This window comes from Calonectris borealis, chromosome 5 (genome assembly GCF_964195595.1).
Source record: "Calonectris borealis chromosome 5, bCalBor7.hap1.2, whole genome shotgun sequence".
Taxonomy (NCBI): Eukaryota; Metazoa; Chordata; class Aves; order Procellariiformes; family Procellariidae; genus Calonectris; species Calonectris borealis.
The window spans coordinates 24254438-24274275 of NC_134316.1; the positions used below are offsets into that span (position 1 = coordinate 24254438).

The 19838-nt window shown below is 40.6% G+C and overlaps 1 protein-coding gene across 3 annotated transcripts in view; it reads right to left on the reverse strand.

Moving 5' to 3' along the window:
- NRXN3 (neurexin 3) overlaps positions 1-19838 on the reverse strand; it is a 391483-nt gene that overhangs the window by 268093 nt on the left and 103552 nt on the right. For all 3 annotated transcript variants that reach the window (XM_075151408.1, XM_075151410.1, XM_075151409.1), the window contains exon 2: positions 5364-5545. In XM_075151408.1, coding sequence (XP_075007509.1) covers positions 5364-5545 — 182 coding nt within the window. The remainder of the gene's footprint in view (positions 1-5363; positions 5546-19838) is intronic.

Consider the following 19838-nt stretch of genomic DNA (forward strand, 5'->3'; position numbering starts at 1 on the left):
GTAGGTTGCTAGATTTTGTCTTGTGGAATATGTCTTTAGACAGTCTGTTCTGTTAGACCTTCTAAGGATCCAGACAATATCATCATCTGCTTGAATCATCCTAATTCCCTCCCTTCACCAGTCGGCAGTCTAGCCACTCTCATTCATCAGTTGTTCACTTCCTCAGCTAAATGTGTTACACAAGATGTTTTTTCTTCTATACCCAGCCAGTGAACAATTTCTTGCTTCAACCAAGAAGCCTCTGCCCTACTTCACCTTTTGGTGATCCATTGGCATGCTTCAGTATAAAACATCTTTCACTGAATACATATTCCATACCAATCCATAGGGGCTCATAATCTGTATAAATATAATTAGGAGAAACATACACAGTTATTTACTGTTTCTTGAGTGAAATGAGACATGGTGGGCATTAAACACTTTGGAACTGACAATTGCTTATGGGACACTGAAGCTCAACCACTTCTGGTATACTCTAAGAACTGTATCAAACTCAAAGACTTACTTTATACCAGTTAAAAGCCTGGAAAGGCAAGAATAATAGCACTACTCTGAATGCACGAGGCAAACAAGATCAAGATATGGTGGAGTGAAATTATTTATTCACAAAAATTAAACTCGAACAACCTAAGAATTTTATACAAGAATAAAAAAGGAGGTCTAACGTGGTGAAACACACACTTTAAAAGAAATCTGTAACCATAAAGACAGTAAAGGCAGCTGAAAAAAAGCAAAACACAAGATAGGAGATCGAAACAGATCACCGAGTTTTTTCCCATGGTTTATAGCCTCTGTAGATATACTGCCTGCAAAATAAAACAGGCTAGCCTTAAGGAAACCCTCTTATTTCTACTTTCTTGGGTATAAAAAGTAACCCTTTTAATGCCCACTCCAAATTTGGCCTAAGAAAGACTGAAATATTTTGCATCAAGGTGATTTTGATTATAGAAAAGTAAAACACAAACTCCATTTATTATCTCAGTCTAGCCTTTAAGATATTCAGTTCATCATACGTCCTCTGTGGTTATCCTTCTCCTGATTCCAATTCTTCTACTTCTCTCTGTGCTCAGATGACATGGCACTGCAGCATGGCACTGCAGTTTTGGAGGGAGTCTCCAGGAGACTCTGTACAGAGCAGCCAGAATTGTCTCACCAACCACAAAACCCAATTACAGACTTTGGCCAAACACAGTATAACTGAACAAATTTGGCAGAGTGTACACGCACACATTTTCTTCCACTTATTCTCATTTAGCAATGCCATCTCTAACTCAGGGAAGACTTTCTTACACTTACTGCTTAAGAATCGGAATGTTCTACATCAAATCCTGTAGCCTTCAGTTGCAGCCTGGTGCTAAGTGATGGATCCCCATTGGGACTACCTAAGAAAACTCCTCCCAAAATCACTAGCATTTTTGCCCAAGCCTAGAGTTTACTTTTTACAAGCAATTCGGAAACTGGACCAGTCTCACAACACTATTCTGAAGAGCCACAGGTGAGATAACAGTTTACAATACACATCAAAATGAAAGACTGCAGAATAAACCAGCAGTGCACATGGAGGGTGATTTCTCTCTCCATAGTCATCACAAGAATGATATCCATCATCACGTGCAGCTGTCTTCCTCTCCCCATTTGGTCTCTATGAAGATTTTTGCATGTTGTAAATCACAAAAAAGGTGTGGTAGTGTAAGGTGAAGGAACATATAGAACCATTCAACTACAACTCATATATGTAGTCTTTTAAGCATCCATTGTGGAAGGCAATTTTTTGGTACAGGTTTGGACTTGGTGCTTTGAATGAATTGTCCGGGGGGCAGGGGGCGGCGGAAATCTCGTAAGGAGGGATTTGATGCTATAACAACACTCTTTCCATGTGCTACAGTCTGATCACACAAACACCTCATGCTTCATATACGACATTGATCTGGATGGTATGCCATCCATTTTTGCAGGGCTGCCAGCTTATATTTCATTGTAAATCAGGAGAGGAAATAGTTTCAGAGGCTGTAATTTTTTGTCATATAAAACAGACGCCTTAGTCAATAAATTTCCACAATGTCTGAAAGATTCATAATTAAGAAATGAATCCAAACAGAATAACCGTAAATTAAACAAGCAAATATGTAACTTGTTAATATGGTATCTTTTTTTGACTTTGAATTTTACAAATAGAAAGAGATTATAAAGAAAACTCCAGAATATAAATTATATTCGAAAAGCAGGCAAACTATTAAAAAGTTTCCTTAGCAGAGTACGAGTCACTTTTACAATCTTTAAAATTGCATCAGATCTTGATAAACCATCGCCTATGTTATGACTTTTGGATTAAATTTTAGTTTAGTGCTGCCTGTTAGAAAACAATGATTAGGTGTCTTTTGTCACCTGTTATCACCAACGGAACACCCAGGGAAGTGTGAGGAGGTCAGAATCCAGTAAATAGCATCCAAAATAAAGTCTGTGACTGGAATATCCAGAAAGACCCCAGAAGAAGAGGTCTCCCCAATATTCATCCAGGAAAATCCCTGCCACTTTTATTATTATTAAATATAATTACTCCTGAAAAAGTCAAGTTGCTAAATACACATAAAATAAATTACATTAACATTGGTCTTCCCTGTTTTAATACCTATTTTCTCTTTCTCCTGCAATTTGCTTTATGGTTTAAGTATTTAAACTTTTAAAACTTTATTTTATTATCAGTTTAATCTGCTTTCATAGCACTGATCTACAAATTTATTTTTCCCATATTTCTATTATAATTTGATTCACACTGCCTTGTTTCTCTTGACACTTGAAAATGGCCTAATGGAAGGACAAGGTTTTGAAGAAAGGAAGACGGAGAGAGTCTTTGAACATGACAGCACAAAGCACGTGGTAGTTTTCAGTCAGTTACGAAAGATCTTGGTCTCATGGAAAGCTTGCATGCATTTTGCTAAGATGTCCTGTATGGTCTTGCATTTTAAACGTCATTTCAAGATGCACCTTTCATTTCAGATTTTGACTTTTTCCAAAATAATCCTGATGTAAGCTCACTTCTGTGACTTTGAACCACAAACCAGAGGTAACAAAGTCTTACAGGCATTCAAGAAGCCAATAACACTTTAAAAAGTTCCTCTTCAACTTTTCTATTGCGTATAACAGCATGAGTCTCAGACTACATTCTTTATTTGAACATTTAGGAAGAGTCAGTGATATGTATGATGAACAGTAATATTATACCCAGAAGAGCACAGCAGCATGTCTTTGCTCCTCATGAATGACTCGCAAATCCTCCTAGTCCATCCTGACCACAAAAGAACAACAGAAATTAAAGCTGAATGAGTTCTATATTTGCTGCTATTGAACATCTGCAGGGACAAAATTGGCCAAACTACACAGGAAGCAGTCAACAGAACTTTTAGCACTAATATCAGCCACAATTAATTGATTTAGATATCTGAAATAATCTGAAACTAGCATCATGCCATTCAGAGTAGTTTGAACAAAATATATTGGGAGGAAGCAGAAAAACTTTAATTCCTTTCCTTTCCAAAACTGGAAAGAGAAAGTAATGAAATTTTTTTTTTTTTTTAAATGAACACTTATACCTCAGGTTCAATCTGTTTGAATCTTTCAATCTATACAGCAAAATTGGTTATAATGTTAAAAAAAGATCACTCATTAAAAAGTTCATTTATACTCATTTTTAAGGCCAGAGTTGATAATATTTGAGACCAAGGTATAGAGAAAAACTATGTGCCTTCATCATTAATGCTGAAAAGACTCATTGTGCAAGTTCTTATCTTAATGCAGGATTAAAATTTCCTTTTTGCTACTTGTGTCTGTTTCTCTTCTTCCTTCCACTGAGTACCACAAAGAAGAGCCTGACTTCCATTTTCTCCGTAACATCTCATTAAGCAGCCAAGAGCAACAAGATGCCATCTTAGACTTCTTATTCTAAGACTGAACAAATTCGTATCTCTGCACCTCTCCTCACGTGCCAGGTATACTGTTCTCCAGTTAATTGATAGCATTTTACACATGTTGTATTATAACGTCTGAAGAATAGACATTCTTTTGCTCAGTCGTATCCAACCACTTTTGCTTAATGTGAGTTACGGAATTCCAACCCATTAGGCTTAGCATTGTTCACTTTTACAAAGTCTTCTGGTGTTCTTTTTGTTTGGTTTTTAAAAAAGCAAGAAAAAGTGTTTTTCTTAAAAAAATGTCAGGATATGATCTCACTTTCATTCCAGCACAAAACACAAGCTAAATATTTGGATATATCACAAAAAGAGAGAAACCAGAATTGGTGACAGTCTAATGGCTCAAGGCCATATTCTAGCCCATTCAAATGAATCTGAATTTTACAGTAAAATTCAAAATAAAACTACTTAAAATGCTGGCAATGAGTACTAGCCCCGACCCTTGTTTCAGAACTACCCTGCAATATACCCAGTGCTTCAGCATGATTCTGAACATGGCAAATTCCAGCAGCAGATTAAGACCCTCAGTCATTCACATCAGGTCTGTGTTTTGACCCCTGGCATTCCTCCTGTTTATTTATATCTTCAAGTTCCAGTGAAATGTCAACAACTCCCCAGCTCATTCAAAACCTGCACATGGCCCATTCCCCTTCCACTGTGAATTAATGCATAAGACATTGGAAATAATCTGAGCATCAAGTAACATCACCAGCTTCTACTTCTGGTAAACTTCTCCCTAAAGCCAATTCTCCCTTCAATTCTCCCTAAAGCCAACTTCATTCAAGTTTCCCTACTTTAATATTTGCTCTCACAAAGAAGTCTATTTTCTTCTTGCAAAGCCATGTTGTTCTAACAACGTTACATTCTTATTCTTTTGAACTATCTTCCTAAAGCAAGCATCAGTTATATCAGCTTGAGGACCTGTTCAGTTCTCACTTAACTTTCTCAGTGAAGAAAAAAAAAAAAACAACCTATCACTCCATTTAATTCTTTGCCTTCTGAGAATAGTAATACTCTCCACCATAAATTCAGTTGTATTCAGGACTGTGCATATGCCACAGTAGATTAACACTGCGTAAAATATTTCTACAATTTTTTAATAAACCCTACCGCTATTGAATCTCATAAGGCTTTTTTTTTTTTTTTTGCTTTGTTTGGTGTGTCCCCCACCACCACCCTTTCTTCTGGCACCAAGACTTGGTTTCCTGTGCATCCCATTCAGTAATTCTACAAAACCCTAAAGAACTACCTAAGGCAGGTTAATTGGATGAATGCTGAAGATACAGAAAGTGTAGAGTATGACACATACTATTTTATAGTGATAGTTTTCTTCAAATGCATATTCAGTTAACAGAAACCCAGGTCTGGCATAGACATGGGCCTATCTATACTCACTATGTGCAGCTGCAGAAAATCACCAAGCCCAGGGGCACTGTCAATCCGAACAAGAATGCCATCCTTCACTGTTGTGCTGAAGCCCACAGCAAGACGGTCTGTCCTTGTGCTCGGTCTGTCATTAGCTGGCCAGGTGTACAGGATGAGACCTCCACTCTTCCCAAATATATACGTGGCACCAGCTATAAAACCAAAGAAAAAAGTATTAGTTACCCATTTCATTTATTTGCCAATTCTGGTAATAACATTATGACTTCCGAGAGGAATATAAGCAAGCATATGGTTTCATTAAAAAGAGTGAAATTAATGCCTCCTGCTGGCCAGGCTACTGACTCCAGGAACATTAATGAATAGAGTAGATGATGGAAATATGTATTTCTAGAATCAACCAGGTAACAGAAGAGGACAACATGTACTGAAATCCTTCTATTTCGTGACAAACGATATCGTGAGCCCTCTTGGTATTGGAATTGATTCCATATGCATTATAAGACACACATGAAATGGTGCTTTAGACTGCCCTCTCCAACTTCTCACATGTGTTCTTCTTTCTATAAAATTGTAGGTTTTCCTTTGTAGAGCAATGGCTCTGGAATGCTAGATACTTTTTCTGATGGAAGAAGATATGAAGGTGAAATAGCTTTTTATCAGACAAAACATATCTGTTCCTTCACTATTAGCCTTGCACCATTAGACTCAATAACAAACAACATAATTCCCTTCTTATGGGAAGTTCATCCTTCAGATGAGCATGGACTCGAGACTCACAAACACTTCCAGAGAGTAATCTAAATGTGCATGTATGTTATTCAGAACATCCTCATCTTCCTACACACATCACAGCAGGGGAACTTCAAACAAACAAGCAAGCTTCCTCTTAAGGTATAAATCACTCAGGAAATTTCTTCTGTATACAACCTGATGAAGCACATTTTATTAGTTCCTAAATAAAGACAAGCAGCATTTAAGATAAAGATAAGTGAAGAGCTTACCAAGAATGAGTGATTTCATTAGTGCTAATATCCCAGACAATGCCAGATAGGACACTTCTTGTTGGGGGGAAAAAAAAAACAAGCCACACCTGTTTCAGAAGCATGGGATTCAATCTTATATGGGGATTCAAAGAGAATATTTGGCCGCTTTCCTTGAGACTGGGCTTGTCTTCAGGTGAAGACTATTCACACACAGTGGGAGACTGCTTTTCTCAACACTTCCTAAGAATTTTGGATATCTAGTCCACATATTTCCAGCATCGTTTGTCTTTACAGTAAGCCTGGGAATTTGTTCCTTGAATTTCCTTTTAAGGACAACACCAAACCTCTCCAAAGCTGAACACTGTCCTCCCACATTCATGAGGGCCATCTGAGCTGAGCAAGACAGACATGCAAGTGAGGAATTATTGTCACAGATGAAGAAGCTGAGAAGCAAAAGCGTTCGGAGTTCACGTTCTCACTTGTACTTAACACTCTTGAGTTAGGAGCAGGATTTTATTAACTCAGCAGTTATAAAATCAGCCCCTGAGCTTCTTGGAAAATATGGCTAAAACTGCTGTCCTAGACCCAAATCTACAAGCAGGACAGGAACAACACTTCTCAATGCTTCAGCCGCTTACTGCATCTCATTTTCTGAGCACTATTACAACGGGTCACAAGCTACAGAATAGTAAGCAAAAATAACCAGCTCCCATGACTGCATCAGGGATGAAATATCTGTAGAAAAGTACAGGCAATGTACTGGGTACATTTTCCAGTCTGAGTGAAACTACAACTGATGATCTTTCCCCCCACCACCACCATATACCAATCAGCAACATGTATCAAGCAACCCCAGAGTAAATATAATTAGATACAGAAACAGATGGGATCATATATGAGTAACTTCTACACTTGACTACAAAGCTGCGGTTCCACTAAAGCTCTTTATGATCTGAATTCCAAATAAATACTACATATTAGTAGAAATGATTGATACACTTCACCCTCACTTAAGAGGCAGCCTCTAGACATCTCAGCACACATTACCGAAACAGACATCAAAAACTCAGGCACAGCAAAGGGAAATGATTTATTAACAGCTGACTCAACAACAGAGTGAAAATGAATTCGTGTTTCCTTCCTTCCGGGTCTGTGCGTACCCACCAGAACATGCCCAGTAAATTCAAACAAACTTGTCTGAAACCAGGGTTAGGTAGGAAATTACATTCATAATTCTGAATTAACAAAAAAGCACGTCGGCGTATTCGAACTGTTCACATATATCATTCCAGTTCCAGAAAGATTAATTTTACAGACTGAACTCTATCTCCTCATTCAGCTTTGAACTCAAGATGGAGGGTGCACAACTATTGAAAAATACGTAGAAAGGGGTTTTGTTTGTCTGTTTTGTGTAAATGCATCCCCAACTGTATCTGTAATCTCTTGGTTAGAGAGACTTCCCCCCATGCACAAGTATATCAACGGTCCATTAGAAACTACATTACAAATATCCACCCTCAGTTTATCATTTTGTTCTAAAACTGATATTGTGTGTATTGCACACTAAACCAAGGCATAGCAATGTGTTAAGTAAAACAAGATGAGTTAAGTCATTGTTGATGGCTTCATAGGTTAAAACCCACTTTCCAAAACTATTCTCACTTGAATTGCAAGTTCTCCTCCTTTTCTTTGTACTGGTTATCAGGCCCTTCAGCAGCAAAGACAAGCTTGGAAGAGAGTTCTTCGCTATTTATGAAGACAGATGATTTCATTGCCTCCCTAAGAACTATTTGGCTGCAGGTAGAGCATGTCAGTGTTCCTATGAGTGCCAGTTAGAACCAATTATGTCTTCATAGGCCTGTCATGGGACTTAACTGCTTAACGGAGCTCATTTTCTTCTCACAGAACACAGATTTTTGCTTCTAGGCCTAACTTGAAGATATTCAGTACTTTGGGTCTGTGCATAAAGATCATTCAGACGCAACGACCAGAGCAGCACTGCCCAAACCAACCTGTTAACTGAAGCCTGGTGGCCGGCAGTTGTTTCTTTATTGTCCAGGTCAGAATTATCTGCATAATGATAGATGGACCACTTGTTTGTTGGGTACATGAATGTCCTTTCCCTTCCCCACCTTTTTGAGGGTATACAGGATACCCATTACCTTGTTTGGGAAGAGATGGCATATTAACGTTGCACCAGTACCACTTTTGTCCCCGAAGTATGAACAAAATAGTCACTCCAGTCTGCAAACACAAGGTGCAGACATCAAGTAAAAGTGGAAGAGGGAGGATAACAAGAGTTACCACCACACTGCAATCCCATTAAAAAACAAACAAACACCCACCAAAACCCCCAAACCCCAACATAAACACACTTGATTTAAATGCTTCTATTTGACTGCAGCAACCATAAGTTTATGGAGTTTAAAACTCCAAGACAATTGAACAAGACAAACAGTAGAATTACAATCCTGGACTTCAGGAAAGGAGATTTCAGCTTTACCTGAACTTGACGAGGCCTGAACAACTCTATCTGGTTGGCCTTGCTTTAAGCTGTGCGAGTGAGCAGGCTGGACTAGTTTACCTCCAGAGGTCCCTTCTGATCTTAAATCAGCAACTATCCTTTATTTGTGGTCTTGCAGAGAATTGTAGACTAATTAAGTGAAGAACTCAGTTAGGAAAAAAGCTGATGAAATGAAAGTCTGTTCAGCTTGAGATCTTCTCATTGCACCTAAGCTTTGTTACAGACCTCTTTATTACACAAGAGCACACTTTTTTTTTTCCCAAGACACTTTCTATTTAAGACAGACAAAGGATAATACACTGTTAATGAGCATATTGATATTTCACTTGATGAGCACTTGATATTTCATTTTTCCTCATTGTTCAAGGTTTAGTTATATACCTCCTTTAATAAATACAACACCAACTGTGCCCTGAAAACAGAAAAGTCTGAGGGACTGATTAATTCCATTGTATTTATTGTTTCAGTGCTTCACCACTTCAACTATATACTTCAAGTATATAACTTCAACCTATACTGTGCAAAAAAAGAAGAGAAAAAAATAAAATCAAAGATATGAGCACACAAAATTATTTCCCCAGTCAGCTGTGAGAAATCCCACTTCTCAAAGTGCCCTGGGACAGATTTACTGTACCGACATGTGAGAACAAATGGGAACAGAATATGTTCAGCTACTCTACTGGGATGCTGCACGCAGAATTTGGTCAGCACTGGGAGCTCAGAGAAGCGAAGAAATACATGGTGAGGGAACACTCCCTACAGATTTAAGCTACTAGGACACCACCACATGTTTAGTATATACAAAGCTTATAAAATCATAAACTTCTAGTTTGGCAGAGTGGCAGTTGACTTTTCCCAGAAATGATATAATTTGTAACTATAACTTAGAACTTTGGTGTTTAGACATTTAAAAATCAGAGAGATGGATATGTTGCAACACACATGACAATGCTGTTATTTAAAGTCTGCATATCTAGCTTAGGCAAATTATGTGTTTGCTAGCTATATTCATGGACAGAGCTGTTTGATTATTTAGTTTCAGTCAAAACAAAATAGTTTGAGGCAAACACTCCTCATGTAAAATTCCTAACAGAAAAGTTATAAGCAATGTTATAAGCCACAGCAAATAAAGCCTCCTAGTGAGTTGTGCTAAGAAACATTCAGTTGAATTTGGCACCCCCACCTATAATTTTAAATCAATTATCCCTTTTTTCTCATCATGGCCCAAAGACTTCAAAAACCTATCTTAAGGAAGAATATCCTTCAATCAAGATAGTACAACTGTAGCAGCTATATTCTGCCTAAAACTAAATCTCCCCGTATTAAGCACTCCATTGCAAATTCTCTACTTGCATCTACTAAGCCATCAACATCCATTTTGCCTCAGCTACAGCACAACACACACATTCATTTCACTGTGGCCAGGAAAATGAAACATTTGACAGTATTATAGCAATGTTCATATATTGAAGAGTTAACTGCAGCAATTGTGGACTGGGATGTGAATATGAGTTTAACACACTACAAATGCACAGTTCAGATTTTTACAACTAAAAAGTACTTTTAAGATTAAAATTATGAGGAACCCAGGCCAGTTTAAAAGCTACAATAATTACCTGAGTTAACACAGCAAAATTTATGACCAGGGTCCCACATCCCTTCGTGACAACATTGTCACAGGCAAAACAATTTCACTCAATTAGTTTTTTTGACAATTAACATAAACTTTTAATTACTGATTCAGGCATTGGGAAACAAAGACAACAAACAATTAAAGAAACGCTTAGGGAAAATACCTTTCCTTCCCCTTCCCCAGGCTCAACTGCAGCCCACCAGCTCTCCTCCCCCTTCCTAGACTCCCCTCCCTCTGGGCTGTAGTGAGACAACAGACGGTGCAGGAGGTCAGGGTCAGTGCATGGAGGTTTCTTTCCACCTTTCCTCAATTCTTACAATTCTACTTTCTGTGCTCCAGCATGACTTATTGATGAGCTGCAGCCCCTCAGGGATGCCCCTGCTCCTGCATGGGTCTCCCACAAGCCCCAGTCCCCTCAGGGGCGTCCCTGCTGCTGTGTGGGTCCCTCCATTGGTCTCAGTCCCTCAGAGGCATCCCTGCTCCTGTGCGGGTCCCTCTCTCCGCAGGCCCCAGTCCCTCAGGGGTTTCCTTGCTCTGGCACGGGTCGCCCACAAGCCCAGTACCTTCAGGGGTGTCCCTGCCCTGGGCTGCAGTCCCCTCAGAGGCATGCCTCATCCAACACAGAGTGCCTTCTTCCAAGAGTGTGTCTCCAGCATGTCCCCACCAATGTCCCCTTCCACATGTCTCTCCCTGAACCTTCTTCTGTGTCCCCTCCTGTTTATCCTTTGGTGCCCCCTTGCATGCCTCCTCCCTTCCTGCATCCTCCCACACTACCTCCTGCCCCCCAGGGGCTATTGCCCTTTCTTAAACATGTCTGAGCAGCAGCATCATGTGCTCCTCTGACAGGCTGAAATTTTGGCACGTGGTGGGTTGTTTTCATCCACATCAGAGCTGGCTGTGACCGCACATAGGGCAGTTCATGGCCTCCTCCCACACACTGGGTGCTCTGCAGCCCCCTGCCACTCATGACCCAATACAAACATAAATATCATGATGGTGGTGGTAATTTGCCATAAAACATAAGGTACATAAACCTAATGATAACATCTTCCTACCTAAAATAACAAGCAAGACAAGGCATATGCCTTTCCCTCAATTACACCTTTATTCTCTTGCACAGAATTCTTGAAAAAGTATAGATATGGTTTTACTACTTAACATTTTTGTAAAAGGACTGGAAACTTACTTTTATATTCCTCAATAAGGGGACAAATGGAAGACACAGTTTTTAAAGTCAAAGACTTGTAAGTATACAAACAAAAGAATCCTACTGCATTTTCCTTTCCCATTGCTTGTTTTTTTTGGACTTCCCCCGCACCTCCCGTTTTGTGCCTCCTTTATGGTCCTATTATATTTTCTGCTTAGTCCAGTAGTTCTGATGAGTCTCTTAGGATACTTCATATGCTGGTGTAAAGGTCCTACCATGTTTATTAATAATCATAACCTTCTGCTTTCTAACAAGAAGCTATCAGTTCAACTACAGGAAAGTTTGTGATGATGGCATTTTGCTCTTCTTTCTTGGCAGGAAACTGAAATTTAGGTTATTTTCAAAAAGCAGAATCATAGAATTGTAGAATAGTTGGTTTGAAGGGACCTTTAAAGGTCATCTAGTCCAACCCCCCTGCTGTGGGCAGGGACATCTTCCACTAGATCAGGTTGCTCAGAGCCCCGTCCAACCTGACCTTGAATGTTTCCAGGGATGGGGCATCTACCACCTCCCTGGGCAGCCTGTGCCAGTGTTTCACCACCCTCATCGCAAAAAAATTCTTCCTTATATCTAGTCTAAATCTACTCTTTTTTAGTTTAAAACCATTCCCCCTTGTCCTGTCGCAACAGGCCCGGCTAAAAAGTTTGTACCCATCTTTCTTATAAGCCCCCTCTAAGTACTGAAAGGCTGCAATAAGGTCTCCCCGAAGCCTTCTCTTCTCCAGACTGAATAACCCCAACTCTCTCAGCCTTTCTTCATAGGAGAGGTGTTCCATCCCCCTGATCATTTTCATGGCCCTCCTCTGGACCCGCTCCAACAGGTCCGTGTCTTTCCTGTGCTGAGGGCTCCAGAGCTGGAGGCAGTACTCCAGGTGGGGTCTCACCAGAGTGGAGTAGAGGGGCAGAATCACCTCCCTCGACCTGCTGGCCACGCTTCTTTTGATGCAGCCCAGGATACAGTTGGCCTTCTGGGCTGCGAGCACACGTTATCGGCTCATGTCCAGCTTTTCATCCACCAGTACCCCCAAGCCCTTCTCGGCAGGGCTGCTCTCAATCCCTTCATCCCCCAGCCTGTACTGATGTCGGGGGTTGCCCCGACCTGGGTGCAGGACCTTGCACTTGGCCTTGTTGAACCTCATGAGGTTCACACGGGCCCACTTCTCGAGCTTGTCCAGGTCCCTCTGGATGGCATCCCGTCCCTCAGGCGTGTTGACCGCACCACTCAGCTTGGTGTCGTCTGCAAATTTGCTGAGGGTGCACCCGATCCCGCTGTCTATGTTACTGACGAAGATATTAAACAGTACCAGTCCCAATATGGACCCCTGAGGGGACACCATTCGTCATCGATCTCCATCTGGACATTGAGCCATTGACCACTACCCTCTGGGTGTGACCATCCAACCAATTCCTTACCCACCGGACAGTCCACCCAACAAATCCATACCTCTCCAGTTTAGAGAGAAGGATGTTGTTGGGTCAAAGGCCTTACAGAGGTCCAAATAGATGACATCTGTAGCTCTTCCCATATCCACTGATGTAGTCACTCCATCACAGAAGGCCACTAGGTTGGTCAGGCAGGACTTGCCCTTGGTGAAGCCAAGGCTGTCTTGAATCGCCTCCCTGTCCCCTATGTGCCTTAGCACAGCTTCCAGGAGGATCTGTTCCATGATCTTGCCGGGCACAGAGGTGAGACTGACTGGCCCGTAGTTCCCCGGGTCTTCCTTTTTTCCCTTTTTAAAAATGGGGGTTATGTTTCCCCTTTTCCAGTCAGCGGGAACTTCACCGGACTGCCACAACTGCTCAAATATGATGGATAGTGGCTTAGCAACTTCATCCGCCAGTTCCTTCTGGACCTGCGGATGGATTTCATTGGGTTCCACGGACTTGTGCACCTTCAGGTTCCTTAGATGGTCTTGAACCTGACCTTCTCCTACAGTGGGTGGCTCTTCATTGTCCCAGGTCCTGCCTTTGCTTTCTGCGGCTTGGGTGGTGAGGCTCGAGCACTTGCCGGTGAAGACTGAGGCAAAAAAGTCATTGAGTACCTCCGCCTTCTCCATATCCCGGGTAACCAGGTCTCCCGTTTTGTTCTGGAGAGGGCCCACGCTTTCCCTAGACTTCCTTTTATCCCCAACGTACCTATAGAAGCTTTTCTTGTTGCCCTTAACATCCCTGGCCAGATTTAATTCTATCCCTGGCCAGATTTAATTCTATCCCTGGCCAGATTTAATTCTATCAGGGCTTTAGCTTTCCTAACCTGATCCCTCGCTGCTTGGACAATTTCTCCGTATTCCTCCCAGGCTACCTGTCCTTGCTTCACCCTCTGTAGGTTTCCTTTTTGTGTTTGAATGTGTCCAGGAGCTTCTTGTTAATCCATGCAGGCCTCCTGGTGGTTTTGCCCGATTTCCTCTTTGTTGGGATGCATCGCTCCTGAGCTTGGAGAAGGTGATTCTTGAATATTGACCAGCTTTCTTGGGCCCCTCTTCCCTCCAGGGCTTTGTCCCATGGCACTCTACCAAGCAGATCCCTGAAGAGGCCAAAGTCTGCTCTCCTGAATTCCAGGGTAGTGAGCTTGCTATGCGCCCTCCTCGGTGCCCTAAGGATCTTGAACTCCACCATTTCATGGTCACTGAAGTAATGGTCACGTAATATTGTCAAAGGATGGAATCAGTTACACATTGTACATGACCACACGTAGTTGTTACGTGAGCAAAACAAGACCCAATTCACATCAGGAAGGAAACCTTGGTAGCACCTGTAATTAGCAGCCCTTTAATTAGCAGCCCTTTAAAGGGGCCATCAAATAACAGAGACCTGATGGTTTATGTAGATATTTCAAAAATTCCCACAAAGTCTCAATAAGAAAAGGCAGAAGTTTTGACAAACTCACAGAAATAAGAAGAAGGAATGGTGACCCTTATCTCATTGTACCTGGACTAGGTGGTTTATTTACTATTTTCATCACCAGAAAAGGCACTGGTAAAGGAATGCAAATTAGATAGAATACTGGCATGAAAGCAAGTGAGAAGAGTTCAGGCATACATCTGCAGAAACTCAGTAAGGAGATGAAATTTGCTGCAGCAGGAAGCATCATTATTTGGTCACATAATGAAAATGCAGTTCCCAAAAACATGGTATATAGAGAGCTATTCTGCCCTAGCAAGTCGAGATGAACAAAGTAACAGGGAAGAGCTGCTAAGACCAATTTCTGTTGTAATAGAAGACTCCAATAAAATACATTGGAGGTTTTGCCTGAAATCTGATCAGATTGATCTGATCACTGCCCCAAACATTAAAGTCTCTCCCATATGTTCACAAATTAAGGTAAACTGCATATTTGACCACTCAGTTTCCAGTCAGGGAAACATCAGTGGCATAGGTCTTCAGGCCTTAACTCAGTCAGGCAGTTCAACATCTTATTTATTTATGCTTGCTACACTCTTGAGGAAAAATGAGCCATGCTTTGAACACCAGCTCTAAGAGGGAGTTAAAGCAAACAGTACAGATTGCATGAACCAGAAGAAGAGCACCAGGACTTTCAAATGGCTTCTGACTATTTATTACTCCCCAAAAGTTTATCAGATGGCAACACAGACAATAAAATATCAGTTGATACCTGTACGCTGTCAAAAGGACGTGCATTGACTGAGTAAAAATGAAGCTTCTGACAGTTGTTTTTCCAACTTAACTCCTTCTGGTCGCATCAAATAGACTACGCATGCTGTGCAACTCCAAATGTCCCCTAAGCGAATTTCTTAGGAGTAAAAAAATTGAAAGAGTGACAAAAGAATATTTTGAGGACAAAGAAGTGCAACAGTCTATATGCGTTAATAACAATAGTGGTGAAAACAGGTAAAATTTTTACCTAGTTTTGCAATATATTCCTGAGTAGCATGGATGATTTGTCTGACTATTCATTACTTGAAATCAGTTGAAGTGGATCAACCCTAGGTGTGCTGGAACATCTATATTGTCTAGAGATGACCTAACAGATGTTTCCTATTTCCAGCTTCTGTGATTTTTTTCTTCAAATTACTTCTATGGGTGTTGTCCACTAAATGCACTGCCTACAGCTTCTTTGCCTTGCTATTACACTAGATGTATGGTAACACTTCCAGCTATCATTATCAAACAAATTAAGAATGGAGAAAAAAAAGATCAAGTGAGAAGTGATCTGACTGAATTTAAGATTAATAAATTGTTTTCAGATTAAAAGAAAGAAATTAACAGCACTAGTACCAAGTAGTGTGCCAGCCCCATTCCTTCTGCCCTACCATATTTACCAAGGTATCAGCCTTGACAACAGCTATTCTTCCTTCTCCAGTTATAAGCTGTCATCCAGTTACCCTCAATCTTAAACTTCAACTACATTGTTATCCTAATCTTTATTTTACTCCTCCTCTTCCTATCTCACTTCATGTCACATCAAATAAAAAAAGTTCTTAGACAAAAGAATGAATCAGGGCTCGGCAGACAAAAAACGAGTTAGACATCGACACACCCCCTGCCTTCAAGCATATATGCTAATGTTTTTACAGCATACGGAATGATCCGCAATATCAGGATATCCCAAGGATGCCTTTGAGTTAGTGTCACTCGATCACACACATCAAGAAATAGAAGTCTAGTCAAAATTGAGTATCATCAATCAGAACCAGTCTTCCTCCTCGCTCTCCTAAAGACCCACTCTCTGGCACTTGCACATGTCTGTGCCCCAGTTGCTGCATTTTTCTATACCCCGAGTTTAAAAGGTCTAGGTCTATTAATACAAACACCTGTTTGATTTAAAAAAAAAAAAAAAAGGGAGGAGGGGGGAGTGGTTTGAAAAAGATTACAGAGAATCTAATCATCATCAACTGGCTCACTTGACCATTCCGTCACAGGATCCTTCCTAGGAGAAAACACTGATACTTTTTATGACATGACTGCTGAAACATCTTTTTATTTATCAAGAGCTTTAAATTGCCTAAGAATGAAGAAAACTTAAAGCCCTGAAAAATGCAATGCTTCCAAGTCTAATCCTCAAAAAAAGGAAGCTTCCATGCTTAAAAGGAGTTTTCATGAACTAGCTCTTTTTCCTTTCAGGATGCTCTTCTCTTGAGAAACCCTCTGAGACACAGATTGAACACCATACTCATCTCACATCTCAAAAAGCAGACATTGTTTAACATGAAATTGAAATTCCTTTCCCAATTTAAAATATGAAGGAGCTGCTTCTATACAAAAGGGAGGAGGAGTTACAAAATCTACAAGACTATTGCGAAACAGAAGCAGCAATTCAGATCATGCCTGCTTTCTGTATTTGTCTTTTTTAATGACAGCAAATTAATACGAGTCACTTTCCTCCCAGTATGTGTGCATCAGCCAACAATCGGATCAGACAGTATGCTATTTCTTATTAGTTACACTGCATTAAAAAGATTGGAAAAGGAAAAGGGGGAGAGCAAGGGAGTGTTCCTAGAACTACTAGAAGATCCAAGATAGCTTACGTTTGAACTACAAATTTCCCTAGATCCGGGATACTGGGAAGATTGAGTTTTTTCCCAAATCTGAATTTGCCATGGGGCATGTTGGGGATGTTTATCATCTCAGAAGGAATTTAGGGATTAGCTGCTGACTAAAATGGACCCAAGATGACCACAGGCATACTAACGTAAACGTAACAGATTGCAACTAAGAAAATATTTCAGTAATATCTTAATTTACATTATAACAACATAACTGGTCAGACAAGGATCTGGCTAGTTCACTGTCATGTCTTCAGCACTGATCCTAAGTGGACACCCAGGGAAAACTAGTAGAGCAAGCATATTTCCTTAAAGTACGCACCCAGACTATGATCCTTTTCAGCAATTAACTCAGCCTCATGTGGTTTGTAATCCCAAAGAGATCTTCTTTCCAAGTACTTATACAGTCTGTCCTTGAACGTATTTAGAAGTTTTGCAATCACAACAATGACTTACAAACCTTTAGCAATGATTCACACAAATCTACCTCTGATGTAGCAAGCTGAACACTAGCCAGCTGTGGGCCCCATCAGCAAAGGCAGCCTACAGCATCCTGAACTCTATTAAACAGGACCATGGCCTGTTAATAGATGAAGTGATTATTCCCCTTTACTCAGTGCTTGTTAGACTGCATCTAGAATAATGCATCCAGTTTTGGGGACCCCAATATGAGACAGATATTGACTAACTGGAGCGAGTTCAGTGAAGGGCCACAAAGATGGGTGGCTGAAGTGTCTGCCTTGTGAGAAGAGGTCAAAGGATTTGGGCTTGTTCAGCTTGAAGATGACACAACTTCAAGGGGACCTAAGGGCAGTCTCACAGCACCTGCAAGCTGGTTATTGAGAAGACAAAGGCAGGCTTTTCACAGTGGTGCACAGCTGGCAAACAGGAAGCAATAGGCATAATTTGAAGAGAAATAATCTGACCTAATAGGAGGAAAAAGCTTTCTCTTCACAAGGACAGATAGGAAGTCAAACAGGTTGCGCAAGGAGATTTTGGAGTCTCTGTGTGTGGAGGTTTTCAAGATCTAACTACATAAAACCCCAAGCAACCTGATCTGATCTCACAGCTGACCCTGCTCTGAGCAGGGATTTGGACTAGAGACTTCCCGAGGTCTCCTCCAGCCCGAGAGATTCTATTGTGTGAAGAATCACCTTTTTCATACTTGCTCTTGCTAAATAGATTCAATGTTCCCTGGTTCTTGTACTGGAAGACATAGTAAATCCCTATATCTATCCTCTCAGTGTCAACCTTGCCTTGCAGACTTTTATCATACAACTTTTATCATACCTCAGCCCTTAAGTCATCTCTTTCAGTAAAGAAATCAGTTGTGTTATCAAATTCAGCCCCCACAGCTTTAGGCAGCCAGATTACAGACATCAATCTAGAAAAGGTCCACACAGACAATTTTTTGGGTTTTTTTTTTTTTTTAAACACCCCACAGAAAATTAAAAACATCTTACAAAAAAAAAAAAAAGTACTGCTCATAACAAATACAGAACTTTCATTAAAGGAAGACAAAAGGCTTCAAACCACAGTGCACCAGAAGAAGAGATTAAAAGAAACTATGAACACTACAACTGAAATATGAAATTTGCTGGGTAGAAGTGCCCAGAAAACTGTGCCCAGTTACTGTGACCATTGCAGGACATGTTTATTAGGGTCAAAGTTAACTACCACCTGGAAAGAGACTTCATTAGGTGCAACTGTGACTAAATTCAGTAAAAGTAGATGGAAGTATTTCTTAGTTGCATTCTGCTGCCAAAGAGGAGCTGTAACCTAGATGCATTTTCTTATTTCTTGGTGTTTCCTGATAAAAGAGCGCACAGAGAGGATGTCCTTGGAGAAGCCCAGAAGGCAGCATGCCAGAGGAGCTGGATACAGAGACTACTGTTAGCAATGAGAAGCACAGCAGGATTCATAGCTCATTTGGGGCCTGGAGGAAGAAAAGGGATGTTAGTTCACTACAGTTTTACAGAATCTGAATGGTAACAAAATGGCCTAGATACAGCTCAGGATGGATGGAGGCCAAGCTGCTACTATTGATCTCATTCCATTCAACTCCCCTCCAAAGAATCTCTTTCTAGTCTTGATCCCCAAGCTATGGTTTATTCCATTAAAACAAATAAACTATCAGGGAAAAAAAGAAACACACCAACCAAACCAAACCCACAAAGACAACCGCTCTTCTCTCAGTTTCATTGAGTCACTTCAAGTTTAAGTAGCATAACATCTTGCATGGCCAGTTTGCAGACTATGAAGTTTTGTTTGTTTTAAGTGTAGGTAATCCTTCATTCTTCCTTAAATACCTGTTCACATTTCCTTAGTCATAGGTATTAAAACAGAAAATACAGATTACGTTTACAGTCTTCACTGCAGGAGATCAAACACAAATTTTCAGGCTTGAATGCTAAAAAGAGTTAGGCCAGGAATATTGGCTATTAGATATCCATCAGAGCCCCAGAAGGTAAGAGTTTTACTGAATCTCACATGCCAAATGAATCAGCAGCAGAGTTGGGAACAGGAAGCAGGTTTATCAGAGATCTAACTTTTTGCTGGCCGTTAGCATGGGTATATGAAAGGCAAGTCCTGCTTTACTAACCTGATCTTCTTCTACGACAAGGTGACCCCCCT